Source organism: Falco naumanni, chromosome 5, assembly GCF_017639655.2.
Source record: "Falco naumanni isolate bFalNau1 chromosome 5, bFalNau1.pat, whole genome shotgun sequence".
NCBI classification, from domain to species: domain Eukaryota; kingdom Metazoa; phylum Chordata; class Aves; order Falconiformes; family Falconidae; genus Falco; species Falco naumanni.
Window position 1 is genome coordinate 43026089 of NC_054058.1, and position 22383 is coordinate 43048471.

The following is a 22383-nucleotide window of genomic DNA, read 5'->3' on the forward strand; positions in this document are numbered from 1 at the left end:
AATAACCATTAAAGGACAAACCCAAGCATGTGTGTATCCCACCACAAGGGAAAGATACGCTTGAGGTTCCTATCCTACTAATTTCTGCAGTTTGCTCTAGTATTATCTCCTTCCTCATTACCAACTTAATTCTGCACTCCTTTGAAGGGACCCCTTTAAACCACTCCAAAATACGGGATTATTTGGCAAAAAAACATTCACTTGCTGTTTTAAAGAACACAAGAGCTAGAAAAGGAAAGGAAAAAAATAAGTTTACAACTCATCTCTTCGGTTGCTCTTCTAAGCAGTATTGGACCTAGAAAACATGAAGTACCAGATCAAGTACTGTTCCATCATCCTTCACTGTTTAAACACTACAGCTGAGGCAGACCGTAACTTCTTCAGTCAATTGCTAGTAGGTCAGTTTTGGTGCATAACATATTAATCAACTGAAAAATTTATTTTCACCCATGCTATATATATCAGTTCTCAGTTTTTCCTCACTTAAGTGGACAGGGATACATCTTATTACGCAGTACTCACAGTAAGTCTTGGAATTTCAGGCAGACCTATTCATTCCCAAGGAGTATCCTTTTTGGCTCACTGAAGACTTTTGAGTACCTTAGCTTACATTCATTATGGATGCAGCCACCATGATTCCATTTACCCAAAGCACTATTTTTAGTGGGGCTGTTACCATCTTGAAATTGCAGTTTAAAGTTAACCAGTAATACAAAAGAGTACTTTTCAGTGTTTCCAGTGAAGGAGCTGAGAAAAAAAAATCTGTAAGAAACCATCGCTGCAATTTTATTTTAACAAAAGGGCAGATTTATTCATGTTTACAAACAAGTTCCAAAAACAAAAAGGAGAACATGTATGCTACCCACTAACAACCTTTCAAAATGCCAACAGCCCTCATGCTGCATGAAGGATTCTATAGATTAGAAAAAAAATCACAGTTCCACTCACAGTTCACCAAGACAGCACTAAACTAACATGTTTAGACAAAAACAAAGGACTAAGATTCTGATGTATTTTGATTTAATCCATTTTGCCCGGATAACAGAAATATTTCAAGCAAGTTCCATCACATATTGATGTCCTGCATTAAACAATCCTACTAAGTTCTGAACAAAAGTTATTCAGTAAGTTTCTCAAAATTTTTAAAAATTAAACAGTTGTTTCAAAACCATTAAGTAGTAAATGTATTTAAGAAACTAATTAGGACAGAGGCCATAACTTCATTAGAACACCACTGCTCATGTTTTTACAAAGCATTAGTGTTATCTATTTGGCTATTAGTATTAGCAATTTATCTACAATATTTAACAAGGTAAATTGCAGGCAAAATTTAGTACAGTTTCAATAGAAACACCCTTTTCCTGAAAATACAGCAGTATTTGAAGGACTAGTTTTTTTGTTGTTGGTTTTTTTTTGGTTTTTTTTTTTTTTTCTCTGCATCATTTATAAGGAAGCTTCCCATCTATGAACAGGAACAAAAAAAGTATCTACAAACCTTGTAAACAGATCGGTATCATTTATAAACATAAATAATCCAAATTATTAACAGCCAACAGCAGAAATTAAAGTATCAATTCAACGATCCAGGGCTTCCTTGCCCTTCCCAGCCTTCCCCTCAGAAAAGGATCATGATAATCTAAAGCTCTGCTAACACACTGTTCAGGACCATTCTTAAGTACAATAGATGATCCACAGGTCACTTATGCTGAGTTACTGTTTTTCTGTCAGAGTCCATTATTACTCCCACCCCCAGAAAAGCACCCTCCAGTCTGGCAGAAAGCTTTTTTTTAAAAAAATAAATCTACATTCGTACAAGTGTGTCTTCTGTTGAAGTCCAAGACAAGAATATCATCTTGTCCATCATAATGTGTGAGGAGACCCAGTTTCAATTTCTTTACAATGCAGCTAGTGTGTTAACATTCAGCTTACAATCAGAGTGATGTTTCCAAACTATGTAGCGGGCTCCCTGGGGATGAAGAGGTAGCAGACTTATTCATGTCTGTTGTAAGGTGAATTCCACTGTCAACCGCATTGTTATTTTTATTGGGAGAGGGTGGGGGAGTAGAGTTGCGTTTTGTTGGAGCATCATCTTCAGCATCAGTATCATCAATAAGGGGAATATGAGGCTCGGAGTCTTCTATTCTAAACTCAGGATGCGTCATAAAATTGTGAATCGAACTTCGTGTCTCAGGTTTCTCTAGCCCCTCATACAAGGAGCTACGAAATGCATTCACCACTCGGATCTGTAAACAAAGAAAAAAGGTTGTTAAAATACTGCAGATTTGCTGGTAATGGCATGGTTCTTATGAGTTTGAATCCACAAACAGCTAGACATGAGTGAATCGAATTTGTATATGATGCAGTGGAACTTGCAATAAACTGTAAAAAAAAAATGAAAAGCATTTCAGTAGAGCACTGCCAGTCTACACAGTAGGAATAAAAAAAAAAAAAAATTGTAAAAGTACTGCAAAAAGCTGAAGGGCCTAAAAATTCAGACATGGCACTAGAATCGTTCCGTTATTTAACATGGGCTAAGCATTTTTTCAGAAGTGAGGCCAACAATTACTTATTTATTCACAATTAAATAAACCTCATTGAGTATTTTATTGAATACTTGGGGCAGGGGGTGGGGTGGAAGGAGGGGAGAGGCTGAAAATAAGTTAGAGGATAAAACGGTTACTAATTCTCATGCTAGGAATTAGGATGTCAACTGACTATGAAAAAGCCAAGCAAGTGTAAGCCAATGTCACAATGACCGGACACTTACAAAGAATCATGCAGAAAAGGATACCACAGTAACAGCTGTAAATATTCGAGTATATACCCATTTACCACACTAGAGCAACTTCCTTACCGAATAGCGCTTTGGAACCTTAAGACCAGAACTAGGAAATTGAATACTGTATTGTACAATTAAGTACTCACGACAGGTGGTAAATTTGAAGAGACTATTCAAGTAGCACAAAGTATCAGAGAAGCCTTTCCTCGAGTCTTCACTTTACATTGAATTCATGGACAACATTCCAAGGCTGACTATTATTTCAAGTCCTTTCATTGTTCAACATTTTTCAAATCAGAAAGCTAGGTTTACAGAATTCATAAATATTTCAGAGGGAAGTTAGATAAAATACAGCTCAATTTTGCAAATTTTGCATGTTCTAGTTGGCTTGAATTTAAGCTTTCCTAATTATAATTTGAATGATGAAACCACCTGCCCGCACACACCCCACCCGCCGCATTTTCCCACCCAGCTGCAGGAATTCAGGATACATTTTTGAACTGATAAAACAAAGTTAGGCAGAAGCCTGTGACCTCTTTTTCCAACATTTCAACAAGATAGTTTCCCCCTACTTTTAGCTCCCTATTCAATTCTCAGCATCTCTACTCTGAGCTTCAATCCTAAAGCTCCTCTGTTGCATAGCAAGCAGCAGAGCAACTCTGTAGTAAGAAGAACTTACTGTTACAAACAGTAAGTCCAATTTAAAGACTTTTTTTTAGCACGTCCAAGATGACTTGTTTCAAGCTGAGAAATACGTCATGACTAGTGCTTCCAGAGTTCCTTGACACTAAACAAAGTGACTTCCAGGTGATGAAATGAAGCCAGACGGTCAAGCAGATCAAAAGCAGACTTCAAACCAGCTAAGATATACCAAACAACCTCACTGTAAACACAGAGAAGGCCTCCCCAAAATCAATGCATTATCATATTTGTTACCACAGAAAAACTGCAGATGATAAGAGTCTTTGGTTCTGACTGTGTTCTTCGACCTCTAGACACAGCACTGTTCCCCCACCCCTACCCCCTTCAGGGCACCTGCACAAAGACTTTTACTCAAAAGCTATTATGTCCCCATTTTTATACTACAGGTACATGGCTGAGCCCCATTAAGCATGAAAACCAGGTCGGAGGTGGGGAGCCACGCACAGGAGAGGACATAACTACCTATAAAAGGAGGACAGGGAACAGCATGAGTGTGTTTGAAAGGTAAAATATTACAACAGCTAGCACTTTACCGTTCATTACATGAAAAAACTGAGCAGACTGTTAAGGGGTTGGAATGCTACATAAGCTTTAAACAAGTCCAGCAAGCTGCATAAACTGTCTTGGCACTTACCAAGAAAACCAGCGGTGACAGTGCCAGACTAAAAGTTTGCATTGCCTTCATTTGGCATGTTGCATCCCACTGTGCCACTGATTTATGTGGCAAAATGAAATATGACTGCCTCATGGGGCTGGTTTTTTATTGCTTACAGATGGTAACTTAGAACATAAGCAGTAATGGAAAACAAATTTTGGCTTAACAGGAAAGCTGTAATTATCATCGGAATATAAGCATACCCACAATAAAGACTCGATTCCCATGCAGAACGGGTACTAAAACAAGTGGTCTAGACAGTCCTGTGAACCCAGGACCCTCAAAGAGCCCAGGCATGAAGGCAGAAACCAGACTGTCAGCATCTTAAATTTTATTTAAGTATAAATTTAGTGTTTTGAACACTTCATTTTCAACTACTCAAGACAGACGAGAGGTGTGACTATAAATAAAGTGAGGAGCAAACAAGACAATTTGTTATGTGTAATTTATACTGTCATCAGGCCTTCCTCATATTAGTACCAGAATAGCAAGGAATGCAGTAAGCACGCCACATCCTCCCAGCCAGATGGCTGCTGAAGACTTATTCATAGAAACAGCTGAACTATTTTTCCAAAGAGCTCCAAAAGAGAAACACAATGAAATAACACATCTGCTTCCCATTAACAGGTATTAGTTATCAGAAGTTGTTCTCCTGGAGGGCATAGCAGAAGGCCGTACTAAGGGAGGATCAAAAACTAGTTCTCTGCTATTGTAGCTCCATATCCGCACTGGCCATTTGATGCAACGAGGTGCTGCAGTGCCCATTAGATTCTGCTCAAATGGCAGCATGGCATGAAGTTGCTTCTCTAGAGAATTCTGAATGTCTAATTAATGTTCTTGACTGTAGTTAGGGATACAGGTTACTAATTAGCATTTTAACTAGGAGATGCCATCCTGTGCACCCTGAATTGTTAAATCTACTTTTCATTTCATGTTCTTGAGGCACACAAATTTGTAAGCTGAGCTGCTCAATACCACTGCAAGGCAGGTAAGTACCTGTCTCACCAATAGAGAACAAGTACAGAGGCAAATACTTGCACAAGCTCACACAGGAATTCTGGCCAAGCCAAGAGAAAAAACAAAACCAGAAGAGAACGTTTCATTTAAGACAGCTCCCGAAATTAAGGGTCTTCATCCATCTGGCAATCTGAAAGTTTAAAAAAGCCGGGGGTGGGAGGGGAACAGGAACAACAAGCCCTCTCGGAGTTATTTTAAAAAACAATTATTTAACCAGTCTTTAGGAAGTTAGAGATGGAAGTTAAACATGTAATATATAATTAAGATTAAAAACTCTTTTAACAATAGATATTACTATAAGTATTCAACTGCAACTGTTATGGATCTTCAGACTCCAGAATTTAAGCCTACATACGCAATAATTACATCTCTAGCCTCTACAAAGAGGAAGGCTGAAACTGAAATGCCACTTAGAGCACAATATAAAGAGGGCAGAATTAAGGTGAGACAAACTTTTTACTTTCACTGATGGTTTATGCACTGCTGCCAGAAGAACCTAGAGGAGAAAAAAAGCCTTCAGATTTAAATGTAAGTTTCACCATTCAGTACTTAACGCCTTTTTCCTTTTTATATTAGCTAATTAAGTGTTTCTTCTGACACATTTTAGAAGCCTTGTTTCGCCACCTGATTCCTGATGTTGAGAAAGTTGTGTTATTCAGTTAAAAAGGTCCAAAACCAGCAGAGATTCAGAAGTTCCTTACAGGCTACAAAGAAAATGCATTTAGTGTTCCATGTTCTAACTACATTCATATTTTTTAACATACCATCTGTTTTCCCCATCAGCTTGTTTACCTTAAATATGATTTGTGCTGCAGCGCAAGACATCTATTTTTGACCTGGGTCCATGATTATGCAGTTAATTCACTTATTCAATGCAAGTCACTCTAAGAGGCATATACTCGAAAATTTACAACAGTTTTCCCATTTATCTTAAACATCCCTCTGTACATGAATGGATGAAGGCACGGATGTGCAGGCTCACAGCTTTCACATTAAAGTCTTTTGTTGAAACTGTTCCACCTGTTCTCAGCCCTCTAAGAAAAAAAAGTCTTGAGGACTCCACTTTGTGGAAGAGCTCTATAAAAGCCTGAACGATTATTTTAAGTACTAAGGAGAAAATGAGAAACGTTAGGTACGTGAATTAGGAAATGTTAATTTCATGCACTTTAGGAACACACACTCACACCCCACAGTAGTAGAAGCAGTAGTAGAGGAAAACACTACATGTGTAGGGGTAGAAATATTTGTTACATCATGATGCTGGCTGGCGATGGAGGGTTGCCGCCTTAGAGCCCCCTGAATGGTACTTCCACTCTGGAAAGCATTCACTACATCCATCTGCAAGGAATCAAGAGATTGTGACAGCTTGCTCAGCAAGAGAGAGAGAGAGAAAGAACAAGAGAAAGGACCATCCCATCTATAACATACAAAAAGTAAAGAAAAAAGGCACTTTTTTTTTTCCATAGAGCAGATACACAGGCCAAGAGTTACACTTAGAGCTGAAGAAAACAGAGGACCCTGAGGGATTACACATCCATCCATACCCACTTTTGACAGTCTGTCACACCAGTTAGAACTGCCACCTTAGTCAAAGGACTGCAGATGGAGAGGCGATATTTCCCTCACAACACTCACTGCATCCTACCTTTTTCAAGACCATACCTGAGTTTGTATCCTGTTTAGGCCCCTAAACCACAAGATCTGACCACGACGTAGTTCTCTCTCGGCATGATCAATCTCCTCTACATCTTCTGCTAGTTCTTCTTCAGGAATCTCTTCCTTTTGTGTTCCATGACCAGCTTCCTTAAGGAATTTCAGACGGCTGGTTGGAATTGTTGAAATCAACTAACGGTGAATGAAAAATATGAATCAGGATTATCCTTTTTTTTTTTTAAAAAAAAACATATATAAGTAATACCAGACCTTAAGGCTTAACACAATATCCTACATACAATTAGCAAAGTTGAAAAACAAATTATGTAAATGGGATGAGTGGATCAGTGTAGGGCGATCACTCCAGCTGAATAGCTGCAAAGCTGTGAATAACCTTACCACCTCAACTGAGGTGTGAAATTAAACTTGGACTACAAACCTAGAAAACAAAAAGTCCTTGCCAGGGACAAAGAATTCCACTTTAACACTGACTGACTATGCCAGGAAGGAGCAGTACTGAAGCTACAAGAACAATTAATTCTGTAGATTAGATGTGTGCTGGCATATAGAGTTTTCAGAGCTCCAGGAGCTTGACAAGCATGATGAACATGTTACCTCATGTGAGAACTACATCATTTAATTAAAGCAGCCACAGTTAATTCAGAAATACAAAACAGACATGCATTCTCTTGTGACCTGGAAGGTATCAATCCATTTGCAAGGTGAGTGATGTTTCCAAAACCCTTATCCCAAATCGTTACTTTGCTACTTGGTGTACACTCATTTATCTATCTTAAACTAAACAAAAGCTATATACGGCTGTTCCAGCTCTCCTTTTCATCCCCACCTTCAGGGCTATTCTGATGAACTATGTAGTTAAGGGGAGTCATCTTTTGATACGTCCCATCTAGCAGATCCAGATCAGTTCCAAGACTGCTTTCCTTGATCACCACAAACCTAGAAGACCACTTCAGCAGCTGCAGAGGAAAAAGACTGCTCCAAAAGCAAGATAAACAGCCCTTCATGCCGAAATTGCTACTGTGAATGCTCCCATATCACACTTCAGTTTCTACTATTCTCAGAAAGTCAAAAGCTCTTTGACTTTAATGAGATGCTAGAGCAGCATGAACCGCAGCAGGGAAGCTTTGCCCTTCAAGACACTTTGGGTCAAAGGTATTTCAAGCCATCTTGATTCTCTTCTAGGCTACTTTTAAACCTTAGAGTGACACTATTTGATTTTTTTTAAAATAATTAATTTTCCAGAGAACCTTATAAAAAAGGCTTATACTCGCTTTTAGAATACGCATCTACGTATTTACAACTAAAATTCACCCTACCAATTTTATACTGAAACCTGAAGTGCCCTTTACAAAATGGAAGGAAAGAAACCGTAATGGAAAACTCTTCATGTGGTATGAAAAGTTTAGACAACTATGTTATTTAATAATGGAAAACTCTGTAGCTCTAAAGTTTCATGTAAATAAGCTTGCTGCTTACAAGCACTGCTGTGCATGCAATACCAATGAAACTTTAAGGGGAAGTGGAGGAGGGGAAGAATAAAAATGCAAATGCAATAGTTTAATAGGTGAGAGAACTTTCCAATTATTTCATAATTATGCAAATGAAGATTAAAGAGAAAGCTGTTATGAGGTTTGCTGCATTTCTTGCTACTCCAGAAAGTTTTTAAATCAAGAAAATACTAGCAAGTTTAACAATTCTGATTTTAAGAAAACCATTCAACATTGTTAAATCTATTTCAAGATTAACATGTTCATTGCATCTGTATTCTTACAGGACTTGCAGTACTTATCTGGCAAAAGATGTAATTTCATTTAAGAGGTAACTACAGCTATTTCTAGTTAAAAGTTACTAAACACAAACCAACCATAGCACCTAGTGATGAAATGTAACTAATTGACAAAGTCAGAGTAAGGAATATCCAACTAAGGACTTCCTAGCTATTGAACTAGTCAACTTTAATCGGTATTTACTGTTAATCTCCAGATATTCATATAGTCCACTTGAAAGATCTAAATGCTAAAGACAGTGTACTTGTATTTTCCGTGTATTCTAATGCAAGTAAATATTTGGCATTTTGAAAAAGCTATTTTACCTGGCCCCACAGTAGTGTTCCCATGCCCAGGAAAATGGACCACAGCCACTGTTCAATCGAGAGTTCTGAGCAACTGAAAGGCTTCCCACCAAACTGCACAATGATTATCTGTGAAGAGCAACATCATTAAACAACATGTATGAGTGACCAGTTACTAGAAAATTCCATAATGCTTTAAGATCACTACAGACAACTCTGCAGTAGAAAATAGGATAGCCCATCTTTTTAAACATATACTTCCACCATCTCAGCAGTTTCAGCAAGTTTCCAAACTAAGCCATCATCTACTGATTTTAAGTATTTCAAGAACTACCCATTTATTCTTCAAATACCACTCACAAAAACCTGTTAACTACTTAGTTTTACTTGCAGTTCTTTCCCTTCATTTCACAATTACAGCATGTATTCGATGCTACAATTTTATGGTGGTTATTTATCATATGAACACCCATCTCAGCACTGAGTTGATTGATAAACTTGCATTAATAGAATTTGTAGATCCACAATACACAAAACATTTCAGAAATAATTCAACAGAATATTACTATATATCCCATCAGTGTTAAGTGTCAAACTAAGTCATCGCAGTATGACATCTGTGTATTAAGTCCTGGGGGCAAGGGGTAGAGATCTCAAAAGCCAAATTAAATGAGCTCCTGCTGACTTACCTATTGCAACAAGCTGTACGGGCCCTAACAAGCAAGGCATCCCTCTGCATAGGAATTATATGCATTAAAGTCTGCCCTGAGGAATCAACAATTCAAGTAGCAGGGCAGGTGTGAAAAGGAGACAGTATTGACCCTTAAGTAGGACACCTGACAGCTGAAAAGCCCAAGAGTATAGTCTTTTACTAACAGAGTAAAACACTGAGATGACAACTCAGGCATTACTTATTTGGGAAGGCATTCAGTCTGCCAAGTTTATAAAGGGAACACAGTTGCAATCAGAATGAATTTCTACGTATTTGGCTTTGTTGCACAACAACAGTCAGTCTACTGCATATGCAACCCTAAAAATGGAAGCGCTTCTGAAGAACTGTCATCTAAAAAATCCTAAACTTGGGTGAATAAGTGAACTAACTTATGTGAAGCAGAGGTGCATACATTTGCACTGCTTGAACCACCATGAATTTCGTCAGCTTCATGCAATCCCTAGTCTAAGGAAAAGCTCGAGACGTACGTTATATCTTAAGTCCAAAATTACTCAAATTAAAATGAAAGATGGTTCTGAAAAAAAGTAGTACACTGATTTGCTGATTATTTCTTCTGATAAATCAAAAATTAAGGCCATTTAGAAGGTGAAACTATTTCTTGTAAACTATTTTGTTTAGATTCAATTTTGACTTGGTGTTTCTCAGTGCCGGTGTGTCAACTCAATTTCAGATTCATTTGTTAGCCTATAAAGAGCTAACTAACTAGTTTTACAAATCTACCTAGATGCACCAACAGAAGGTCCCTAGACCTTCAGTGTTTTCCACCTAAACCAGCAGCATCTACGCAGATAATTAAAATATATACCAATAAAGATAACAATTTTTATCTTCCTGATGCAGAAATTCAACACTGAAGTTTCTAAAGCTTATTCCTGTCCTAATCTCGTTAAGATGATATGAGAAGTTGTAACTTTTCTGTAATTGTTTAAATGGGCTCCCATTCAGACACTGTGGAGAAAATTTATTAAATTGATTACTGCTTATGGAGAAGCCTTTGTCTTTAATTAGGGATCGCTTAACTTGTGGACAGGGAGCTCAGGGAGTTTTAATAAGCAGGTGGTGTTTGTCTTGAGCTCCCGAACAAGCCAGATGTGAGAAGGACCATCCAGACAATAAATACCGTGTGCAGCTGTGTCATGACAGTAACTCCACCATGCTCAGGCATCTGGCCAACGTCCCTGACGTGTGTGAACCTTACGAACCATGAGATAGTGCACGACTGCACTTAGCATAAACTTAAAATTTTGTATACACTAGGTGTGTAAACTATTTTTGTTTTTCATCGAGTATAAAGGTGGGCAAGCTCTGGGACTGGGCCAGAAGCCTCACCTACAGGTTGATGCACCATATAGAAATTTTCCCAGTTACCAAGAGACTCATGGTGCCAGCTGCAATGGGGGTTTCCCAGCCAAAGTACGGGCCTGGATGATGTTAAGGTGATAATTGGTGATGTATCTTTTTCTTAGTCTCTGTAATGCTTTGCAGTAATGATTTGATGCTTTGCTCCTATTGCTCTTTTATCATATTGTGCATGGTAACTAGTACTGTTTCCTTTTATCATACTGCATGCCATTTTCCCCCTTATAGTGTAATATAATAAACTGCATTTACTCTCATATTTGATTTGGAATTAATTTTTTCTTGGTATCCAGTCAATCAGCAAAATAGATACACAGGCAGATAGTATGAGGAAGAGTTCTGATGGGGGTGGCAGCATGGGACATACAACTTCATATTTTGTCAAGAGACTAGAACATGAAGATCAATCTAAAGGACTAGAAAATTCAAAACGTAAATACAAATACTTCTACATTCCAATTTTACCAATTTCAAAGAGGTTGTACCTGAAAGTCCTATCAAGCAGCATTTTCAAGTGATTTATAGTGTGTTTGACACTGAAGGTTTTCATGTTGCAGAAATGAAATGCCTGGCGCTACTTGATTAGCATTTCCAAGGTAAGCAACTCCAAGGTAATCAGTGTACTAAGTGCATTCCCCCCCTCTCCAAGAATTTACTTACCTGTACAACAAACGTCCCCAGAACAATGGAACAGAAGATAGCATTGTTAAAGATTCCTTCAAAAACGTTTCTTTCACCATGAATTTTTCGGGCATTGATTTCATTAAAAAGCTGCATCATCACAAATGTATTAAATACAATCGTATAATGCTCTGAAGGAGGAGCGTGCAGAGGTGCATTTCTTCCACTATCGATATCAAAAATTCTCTCACCTGTGTATGAAAGGCATTTATCAGCAGCTTAACTGGTGTCTTTACATGCACAGTACAACAAAACCCCCTCGTTTTAATCACATGTCTGTACAATTTTTAGAATAACTTTGTAAAGCCTCAGTATTCTTACCAGCAAACAGGAGTGTGAAGACCACTACAAGTTGGTAGAATGCATGACCCAAAATGTTCTTCATCATTGTACGAGAAATCAAAGGTTTGTTTCTACCATAAGGCTTTCGTAACAGAAGAGCTTCAGTGGGTGGTTCTGTTGCCAGGGCAAGAGAAGCTAACGTGTCCATTATGAGATTTACCCACAGCATCTGCACAGCTTTAAGTGGAGAATCCTATGAAGACAGATACATAAACCCTCCAGTATAAGTAAACAACTTGCAGCTATTAGAAGTATTTATTATACAACATGGGCATGCTCTGAAAAGCATTATGTTCTTTGGACTAGTATTTAACTGAAAGTTTGATTTCAAGAATTAATCAATCAGTCATGACCTTTTCAACCTTTATTAGCTGAAACAATCCACCACCAGTACGTACTTGTGTTATGCATGCTCCTGTAAAAGCTACAATAACTGCTACTACATTGACAGTAAGCTGGAACTGAAGAAATTTGGAGATGCTGTCGTATACGTTTCGTCCCCACATAACTGCTTTAACAATACTTGTGAAGTTGTCGTCTGTAAGGATAATATCAGAAGCTTCTTTAGCTACATCTGTTCCAGCAATACCCTGGTAGAAAAAGAAAAACACTATGAAATATAATAGCATGCACTGACTTATGTAATAGGAACTACTACTGTGATATCCTTGGTCAGCATTCACTTTGATGCACTGGGTCTGAAGGACTATTTTAATGTTAGCATCTAAAGTTCTATTGAATCAAGTTCTGCTTGCAGGTTCTACTCAAGCATAGAAGAATGTAAACAAAAAAGGTACTGTTGTCTTTAAAATAAAAACCTTAATAAAAATCCTCAAGTCAATAATAAAGACACCAAGTAAGTTCTGAAGAAATGTTACTGAACCCTGTTCAAGTCAAAGGCCACCAGATGGTGCAGTACTACAGTTTGGTCCATCTCCTAATGAGTTTGCTATATGGATTCCAGCAGCAGAGCAATGCATATATTCCCAACACAATAGAAAGACACACATTACCGAAAGCCTTTTGCAGGAGAGCACTGGCATTAAACAGTAGAACATGCAATGTCACTGCATATGACGTTGCAATGCAATACGACATTAAGTTTTAAGCACCTGTAGTCTCCTACAGTATCCAAACAGTTGAGTAATAGGATATTTATTTTGCTGTTGGCATTTCAAAAACACTAACTCAATAGCAAATTTAATGATCGTTATTTGTGATACATTATTTTCCCAAGGAAATGAGTCACCCCCTGCACAGCTATCTGTACATCTTACAAAGGTACCATTAAATAGCACATACTAGATGGTGTATTTTAAATGCTATTTAGATAAGCAGTTAGAGAAATTAGTTTCTTACAAAGATGAACACAGCAACTGCAGAAAACATTTAAATTCTGGAAGATGAAAATAAATCTGCCCCTGACAGGGCCAACTACAGTAACTATACAATAGTAGAAAAAAGATACTCATTAAAACAAGACCATTAGTCTAGAGAACATTTCATATGTAGCTGTCAAATTTGTAAGGTACACTTTGAAAAATCTCCTTGAAAATGACAGAAAACTCTTCCTGTTTTTCCCTTAGCATCTTAGTGCATCTGCATGTGGTGTAGGAGGAGTATGGTGTTTTTTTTTTCCCCTTTCAACTGCTTATTAAAAGTTTTTAAAGACTTGAAGGACCTACTAGCACCAAACTGTACCTTTCCAGCTTAAGACTATGGAATAATCTTGAGGCAAGAGGAAGCTTGAGAAATCTGTCTTGCAGCATTTTGAAAGAGACAGAAGAAAGCTGAAGTCTACATACTTAAGGCATGATTATCTAGTACTAACACTTAAAAGCCAAGACTTGGTTTGGCTACCATTTGAAAGGGTAGTTGAGAGTTTAAACTGAGAAAACCAAGTAATTTAACAAACCATTTTAGACACATGAAGATCCTAGATTGTTACTAAATGATGTTACTTCAGTTGTACTAGAGATGTACCTTAGTATAGCCTCCAAAGCCATTGGTAAACATCAGCTGGCACTCTCTCATTATAGTCTCTCTGTTCCTATGCATAATTTCATGGAAAACAGATTAATGAGCTCATTCCATATTGCATATAAGCTTTATTCAAAGTCACCACAGTATGCTATTTGCCACCTAAAGTAATTTTCCCTTGTGTTGAACAGATCTCATTTCAGAAATCTTCAGTATCAGCAATTCTGTTCCTACATTTTTCAACAAACCTTTGTGTAAAAAATTTTTTATTCTCAAGTGACTGGGGATCTGTGTTTTTTAAGGACATTTTCCATAAAATAAAAACATGGTTAATTTGGAAAACTGAGGAAGGAGGAAAAAGTATTAAGTGTGAGAGATGTTGACTCCATTAACTTAGTTGTATATTAGGCTCATGAAACAAGCAAGGTTGTATAATCTTAAGTGATTTGATAAGTTATTTTATCAAAACAGGTTCTCCAAAATACTGAAGATTTTAATAAAATAAAATCATACCATAGCAAAACCAACATCTGCCTTCTTCAGAGCTGGACCATCATTGGTACCATCACCAGTTACTGCTACAACTTGCCTCTGCTCAAAGACAGTGCTGTCAATTATACCTAAAATAAAATGACATCTCGGTGTTACAGTTCAAAATTGATAACACAGCAGATCAAATCTGAAAAGAGAAACCCAGGTTTTGTCTCTCAGAGTCATCATTAAAAAAAAATCACAACAGATAGTTCTAGCTGGTGGCTCCATTTCTCAAGCGATACAAAAAAAAAAATCAGCTGGCAAATGAAGACACGCTTACAGACATTTCACACTGCTAGGTCCTAGATATTTTTCTAGAAGCAGAAAATAAAATCTAGCTTTACTTAAAAGCACAGATAGTTTTTATTTACCTTTTACTAGAGTGTGTTTGTCAGTGGGAGAAGACCTTGCAAGAACACGAAGCTTTGGCCAAATTTTATCTATTCGCTCTTGCTCTATCTGCAAAAACAGCATTGGTTACATTTTACAGTTAGGCGACGCGGAATATCTGTTTATGTACTGTACTTAGTCAGTATGCTTACCTCTCCTTTTTCATTGCGTATTCTCCTGTTAAAGTCTTTGCCCTCTAAACACAGGAAGTCTTCACCAGGATTCAGAATACCACATTTTAAAGCAATAGCACGAGCTGTGTTAATGTTATCACCAGTGACCATACGTACAGTTATGCCTGCACGTTGACACTTCTTTATTGCATCAGGTACCTGTAAGGAAAAAAAAACCCAAACACAAGAAACCCACAGGCTCAGAGACTGTATGTAATTTGAATAAATCCAGAAATGTGAATGAAAAGATTGGTTTTGGCTCAATCCAGCATAACTGCTACTTTAAAATCAAGACTGTTTTAATGGCACATTGTAAAAATTTATGTAGTTTACCACAATTCTTTTCCTGAAACACACACACACAACAGTTCTGGCAAAGAGGCTTTGTTGTTATGTCATGCCATGTATCATTCCCCCCTCCATTTTTCACATACTGCAGTATTTAAAAATACTGTAAAAATCCTCATGACATATTAGGCTGTAATAATCAAAGGTACTGAGTACTGGCTTTGCATAGAATCACTTAGGTTGGAAAAGACCTTTGAGATCTTGAAGTCCAACCATTAACCCAGGACTGGCAAGTCCACCACTAAACTAAGTCCCTAAGCACCGCATCCACACATTTTTCAAATACCTCCAGGGATGGAGATTCCATCACCACCCTGGGTAACCTGTTCAATGCTTCACCACTTTCCGTGAAATTTTGTTTCCCAATAATCTAATCTAAACATCCCCTGGTGTAACTTGAGGCAACTTCCTCTTGTTACCTGGGACAGAAAACCTACCTCTGCCTGCCTACAATCTCCTTTCAGGCAACTGTAGAGAGCAATAAGGTCCCCTCGAGCCTCCTCCTCTCAAGACTGAACAACCCCAGTTCCCAAAGCCACTCCTCATGAGACTTGCACTCCAGACCCCTCAACAGCTTCGCTGCCCTTCTCTGAACACGCTCCAGCACCTCTACATCCCTCTTGAACAGAGGGGCCCAAAACTGAACACAGTATTTGAGGTGCGGCCTCACCAGTGCCCTGTACAGGGGGGACAATCACTGCCCTTGTCCTGCTGGCCACACTGTGTCTGATACAAGCCAGGATGCTGTTGGCCTTCTTGGCCACCTGGGCACACTGCTGGCTCACGTTCACCCAGCTGTCAGCCAGCACCCCCAGGTCCTTGTCCACCAGGCAGTTTTCCAGCCAGTCTGCCCCAAGCCTGTAGCATTGCGTGGGGTTGTCGTGGCCCAAGCACAGGACGTAGCACTTCTTGTTGAACCTCATACAACTGGCCTTGGCCCATGAGCCCAGCCTGCGCAGATCCTTCTTGCCCTCAAGCAGTTCCACACTCTTGCCCAATTTGGTGTCGTCCACAAATGTACTGAGGTGGGACCCAACCCCCTCATCCAGATCATTGATAAAGATATTAAATAGAACTGGCCCCAATACTAAGCCCTGGGGAACACCACTCGTGAGAGGTCGCCAGCCAGATATAACTATTTAGTGCGACTCTTTGGGCTCAGCCATCCCGCCAGCTTTTAACCCAGCATAGAGTACACCCCTCCAAGCCATGAGCAGCCAGTTTCTCCAGGGGAATTCTGTGGGAGATTGTGTCAAAGGCTTTACTAAGGTCCAGGTAGACAACATGCACAGCCTTTCCCTCATCCACTAGGTGGGTCATCTTGCTGTAGGAAAGAGATCCGTTTCATAAGTAGGACCTGCTTTTCATAAACCTATGCTGGCTGGGCATGATCCCCCAGTTGTCCTGCACATGCCGTGTGATGGCACTCAGGATGATCTGCTCCATAACCTTCCCTGGCACTGAGGTCAGGCTGACAGGTCTGTAGTTTCCTGGATCTTCCTTCCTGCCCTTCTTGTAGGCAGGTGTCACACTGGCTAACCTCCAGTCTTCTGCGACTTCCCCAATACTGTTGATAAATGATGGAGAGTGGCTTGGCAAGATCCTCTGCCAGGGTCCCTCAGTACCCTTGGGTAGATCCCATCCAGCCTCATAGACTTGCACACATCTAAGTGGAGCGGCAGGTCACTAACTATTTCCTTCCGGACTGCAAGGGTTTAATTCAGCTCCTCCTCATCCCTGTCTTCCTGCTCAGGGAGCGGAGTACCCTGAGGGTAACTGGTCTTGCTAATTAAAGAGTGAGGCAAAGAAAGTATTAAGGACCTTAGCCTTTTCCTCATTCTTTGTAGCAATCCCATGCCACAGCCAATAAAGGATGAAGATTATCCTTGACCCTCCTTTTGTTTCCAAAGTATTTGTAAAAACATTTTTTGTTATCTTTTATGGCAGTGGCCAGTCTAAGTTCTATTGCACTTTTGCCTCTCTAATCTTTGCCCTTCATAACCTCACAACATCTTTATAATCCTCCAGAGTTGCCTGCCCCTTCTTCCAAAGGTGGTACACTCTCCTTTTTTACCTGCTGAGTTCCAGCCAAAGCTCTCTGTTCAGCCAGGCTGGTCTTCTCACCCAGCAGCTTGTCTTTTGGCACATGGGGACGGCCTGCTCCTGTGCCTTTAAGACTGCCTTCTTAAAGAATATCCAGCCTTGTTGGACCCCTTAGCCCTTCAGAAGTATCTCCCAAGGGACTCTGTCAACCAGGCTCTGACACAGGCCTCCAGAAGCCCAAGGTAGCAGTTCAACTGACCCCTGCTTCTTACTTCTCCAAGAACTGAAAACTTTATCATCTCATGATCGCTATGTTAAGATGTCCTCCAACCACCACGTTTTTGTTTATATTATAGTTTCATTTATATTTTTGTTTATATTATAGTTTCATTTATGTTTTTGTTTATATTATAGTTTCATTTATGTTTTTGTTTATATTATAGTTTCATTTATGTTTTTGTTTATATTATAGTTTCATTTATGTTTTTGTTTATATTATAGTTTCATTTATGTTTTTGTTTATATTATAGTTTCATTTATGTTTTTGTTTATATTATAGTTTCATTTATGTTTTTGTTTATATTATAGTTTCATTTATGTTTATGTGAAACAAACTACAGCTCATACTCCCCTGCTTCACCCATGAGAGTGTGAAGTTACAATAGCGCAGATTAGACTGGAGTTCCACTTACATGTAGCATAAAAGCTTTCACTATTGAAAAATACTGCCCTCCATAGACCTCAACCACAAGCTGGACCCCTTACCTCAGTTCTCAGGTGACAAACCCTCCTGTACATCATTCCCCATGAGAAGCTGGCAACAAGCACAATGGCTAATATTATTCTAAACAATATTCCTAATATTCTAAGTTGTAAAAATCATGACAAGTTGCTCCATCTACTGAGACCCTGTACAGTAAGTGCCTTAAGTCAATAGTTTGTACATACCTCCCCTAACAGCAAAAGTGACATTAAGGAGTTATAATCTGCATTTTTAACTCCATTAAATATTCCCTCCCTAGAAAACAGGGTTTCATTTATCAGCTATGCTTAAGGCCTAAAACAGAAATTCAGTTTCTTCTTGTTCATCATGCAGAGATTATAACAAGAATCAAGATCTGTTGTAACAGAATCACCACAGTTTATCAGTGACCCTACCTCAGGTCTCACAGGATCTTCAATCCCAACAACAGCAATGCACGTCAGACCAGTAACAATATCATTTTCATTGTCCCATTCTGGCTCAGGTTCCCCTGCTGGGAAGTCTCTGAATGCCAGGCAGATTGTTCTGAGCCCTTCAGAAGCCATCGGCTCAATTACAGTTTTCACAATATCATCACGGTCCCTAGGTCTAAATACTTTGGGCTCTCCATTAGCACTCAGTATTTTGAAGCACCTGAAAAGGAAGGTTTAAAGAGTTAACTATAACAGAAGTTAAACTCATTCAACAGCTTATTAGTCAACTCCAGTAAGTTTCCACAAACTTTGTTTTTACTAGACTCACATATACACACAAAAGCCAGTAGCAGCACCTCTAAGGTAATCCTCTCCATATGCACTTAATCTCTTCCCAATTGCAAAACATACTAGCTGTAGAAAGTTAACCAAGTCAGTCATCCTAGGCTGAAAATAATGCCCAATGAATTTAGGATACAAACATTAGTTACCTCCCAGAAGTATCAATTTCCTCCAGCGTTTGTAAACATACTGGTGTCTGCACTGGTTGAGTCAGCCAAACCCATTTCAAGTTCAACAAAATAATCCCACCTTGTTAACAGTTATACAAGTCTCAGAAGTACAGTATGCTTCCAGAACATGCGTCTGGTGCTTAAACAGCTGTAAGCACTAAACTTACAGCACTGAAGGCAAACTCTGGCACTGCTATCCTTAAAAGTAGTAAGGTTTGCACCCTTCAATCTAAGTGCAAAGAATTCAAAGAGCATCTGTCAGAATTCTTGTAAATGTGAAGAATTAAATTAAAAATGAATACTTAAATCTGATTAAAATGTTTGTATAGAGACTGGATTCAACACTAAGTACTCTAGCACTACAACACAAGCTCTTTTAGTTGCCAAAGATACCACTGCTTTCATAGGCAGCATATATACTTTACCAGTAGTGATGCCATAACACTAGCAAATACTTTGAACACTAAGTTTAGTCTTGTTCACCTGCATCCTTAGCAAAGTTTTGTCATAAAGCAATGCCACAAGCATTTGTTTTACAAATTAGTACTGATGTGACACTGAAAAACACACAAGAGTTTATGACTTTAAAAAAAATGTTAAATTCAGACCTGGCAGATCTGCTAAAGTGACTACTGTTAGATTTAAGTATTTAGTCGGAGGGTTTAGGGAATTCCCGGGTGCAATACACAGATAAAAGTTTCTACCTCAGCCAGGAAATGAAAACGAAGCAGTCCCTTAAAGCTTCATAGTATTCATAACTGAAATTTGAAGTCTATCTGAATTTTCTGATTCTGGTTATCTGTTCAAGTGTCAGCTGTGGCTAAGGATATCTTGTGTTACTTGCAATCAAAGGGATTTTAAAAAATTCAAAGCATTCCAAGATGACTAAATGGAAGCCAATAAGCTTTGTATAAAGATTTAATTGAAACTCACTTCAAATATTCAGCTTGACCATAAAGGAAAGATGAATGCAACTGCTCTGCTTGAAAAAAAAGTTTACTAGATTTCTTCTACACTTATTAGTGACTAATTTGTGTCTTATAAATATTCACGTATGACTGTTTTTAGGCACTGAAAGCTTAAACATGTTATAATAAAGAATGAGCCGCACAATAGACAAACCAGGTTACAAGCTCCGAGATTAATTTCTGGCACTGCATAGGTAGTGGATAAAGTGATGATGATAAGACTTTTTCCCTAGTTGGTGCATATTCTGAAATAGTTCTGGAGTTGCAATTGTTCCAATAGTATCCAAATCAGTCTAGGTTTTCTTGTTGTTTGCCAAATTATTTATTTTCTTATCTCAGTTATGAAGCCAAGTGGACTGACTGCATGAGTCTGGGCTGCATGAGTTCTAGCAACTTCTACAGTTCAATTGCTCAATAAGATAATAAGGTACAAAATATTTCTAAAGGTAGAAGTCATGCAAGTATAGGCATACTTATTCACTGATGAGACTTGGCTTTAAAATCTAGTGATGAAAAAATTCACATCTAAATCTAAGATCCATATCGAAAGGAACAAGAGCCCTTTAAAGACTGACCTTTTGTTGTCAGCATTAAGTAGAGGAGAAGATGTGCATTTAGTACATTAGTACTTTTCTAGCTTATGATCTGGGGGGCTAGTAGCAAGCAAAAGGGTAAATTGAACTGATTAACAGAATTTATACGCTACTCAGACTAGAAATAGTCTGACATTAGAACCAAAACCAGACTGGCTACAAGTGCTGTTCCTAGAAAACATGATGCTTGACTTCTTTCCTCACCTAGTCAGGAGCTACCGCAGCCTTCTTCATACCTAAAGTTTGTCCCAGTGGTGACTTATTCTCTCACTAATAGTCTAATCCTATTCTAATAAATCCTCTATAGATGGGCAGATGGTTAAGGAAGCAATTTGCTTTGTTCATATTAAAACCCCTTAAGTTTCTCCATTGGCCAAGTTCAACCTCCTGTTAAAATGATCAACTTGCACACCAACTTACAGAGTCTTTTGAAGTTAAGAGTTATCACTTTTCAAAGGTACAAATCTTTGCTGGAATTTTAGACATTTTTTTTGGGGGGTGGGGAGTAGGGGGGAGGAGGGCATGGCTGGGGTGTGAGAATCAGTGACCGAAATGCTAAGTTTTACCCATGTTAGTGTAGAAAGTCAAACAATTGAAGGAGACAAGCTAGGAAGCTGGCTGCAATCACATGGGACTGCTGCACTTGTTTGTGAACAACAGAAATATTTAACTGGCTATGCCACAGTGCTGTTTAGCACTTCAGTCTCCTCATCTATCACAACACTTAGCCAAATTTAAGTGCTGAATTACAATAGTAGTTTTTCTTACTTTTTAAGAACTATCTCAGAGGCACCTTTACTGAATATCCGGAAACTGCCATCGGAGTTTTTTAACACAGTACTCATAGACTTTCTAACAGAGTTGAAGGTGTACACTTTGTATAAATCCTCTTCTGGTATCTCATTTCTTACGTCCTGATAATCACGTTTTAAATCCAAGAGTAATCCCAGCAAGGCACATTCAGTTTTATTTCCAACATGACGTGGTAGGCCACCTTCTTTTTCAGGAGGCTGCAAGAAGAACAAGAACCTTCACTGATCAGGTTAAATTATGAACTACTGAAACAGCATTTAGAAAACAAGGAAGCGAAGACCAAGCTTAGCTCTGGGATGGGGGAAATTTCACTTTTGCAATGATTACTCTATAAATTCCTGAGTCATGAGCCAAAGTCATAGTGCTGGCTTTTGTGAGTAACTTCTTCTGTACCTGTTTCAGGATCTTTCCATCCCTTTGTCAGACCCCAAAATCACCTGTTAAGTTTGTATCCAACCCCAACATGACCTTTCTAAAAGGCATTTTCCATTACTTGAAATATCTATCTGATCAATTGAGCACAGTCCCTGAAGAATTATTTCACATAAAAAAGTACAGACAGGTTTACTTAAAACTTGATTTTAGCAAGCTAAATAACACTATTTCTCCTAAATTATCTGCTCCTGTAATAACTCTTCCTCAATGACTTACACTATGATCACATCACCTGTTAGTCTTCTACTAACAAACTAAGTCTTTAAGCTTCTTAAGCCTCACCACAAGTTCTGTTTTCCAGGCCACGGCCTATTTATCTGGAAGGAGTTCAGAAACAAGTTTCCAACCCTTCAATACCAGAACAAATTCTTATCTCAGCGATGTGGAATATGCACGTACTAGTGC

General features: G+C 38.6%; 1 protein-coding gene across 5 annotated transcripts in view; it reads right to left on the reverse strand.

Annotated features, from left to right (window-relative positions):
* Nucleotides 1-784: 784 nt before the first annotated feature.
* ATP2B1 (ATPase plasma membrane Ca2+ transporting 1) overlaps nucleotides 785-22383 on the reverse strand; it is a 66133-nt gene continuing 44534 nt past the window's right edge. For 3 of the 5 annotated variants that reach the window (XM_040594191.1, XM_040594190.1, XM_040594192.1), the window contains exons 11-21: nucleotides 21499-21740; nucleotides 18640-18877; nucleotides 15070-15249; nucleotides 14899-14986; nucleotides 14507-14613; nucleotides 12412-12603; nucleotides 11993-12206; nucleotides 11651-11862; nucleotides 8920-9027; nucleotides 6816-6998; nucleotides 785-2243 (exon numbers count right to left, since the gene is read on the reverse strand). In XM_040594191.1, the coding sequence (XP_040450125.1) occupies nucleotides 1932-2243; nucleotides 6816-6998; nucleotides 8920-9027; nucleotides 11651-11862; nucleotides 11993-12206; nucleotides 12412-12603; nucleotides 14507-14613; nucleotides 14899-14986; nucleotides 15070-15249; nucleotides 18640-18877; nucleotides 21499-21740 (2076 nt within the window). In that variant the 3' untranslated portion in view covers nucleotides 785-1931. Of the gene's footprint in view, nucleotides 2244-6337; nucleotides 6492-6815; nucleotides 6999-8919; nucleotides 9028-11650; nucleotides 11863-11992; nucleotides 12207-12411; nucleotides 12604-14506; nucleotides 14614-14898; nucleotides 14987-15069; nucleotides 15250-18639; nucleotides 18878-21498; nucleotides 21741-22383 lie in introns of all 5 variants that reach the window. The other 2 variants (XM_040594194.1, XM_040594195.1) reach the window with 2 other exon arrangements.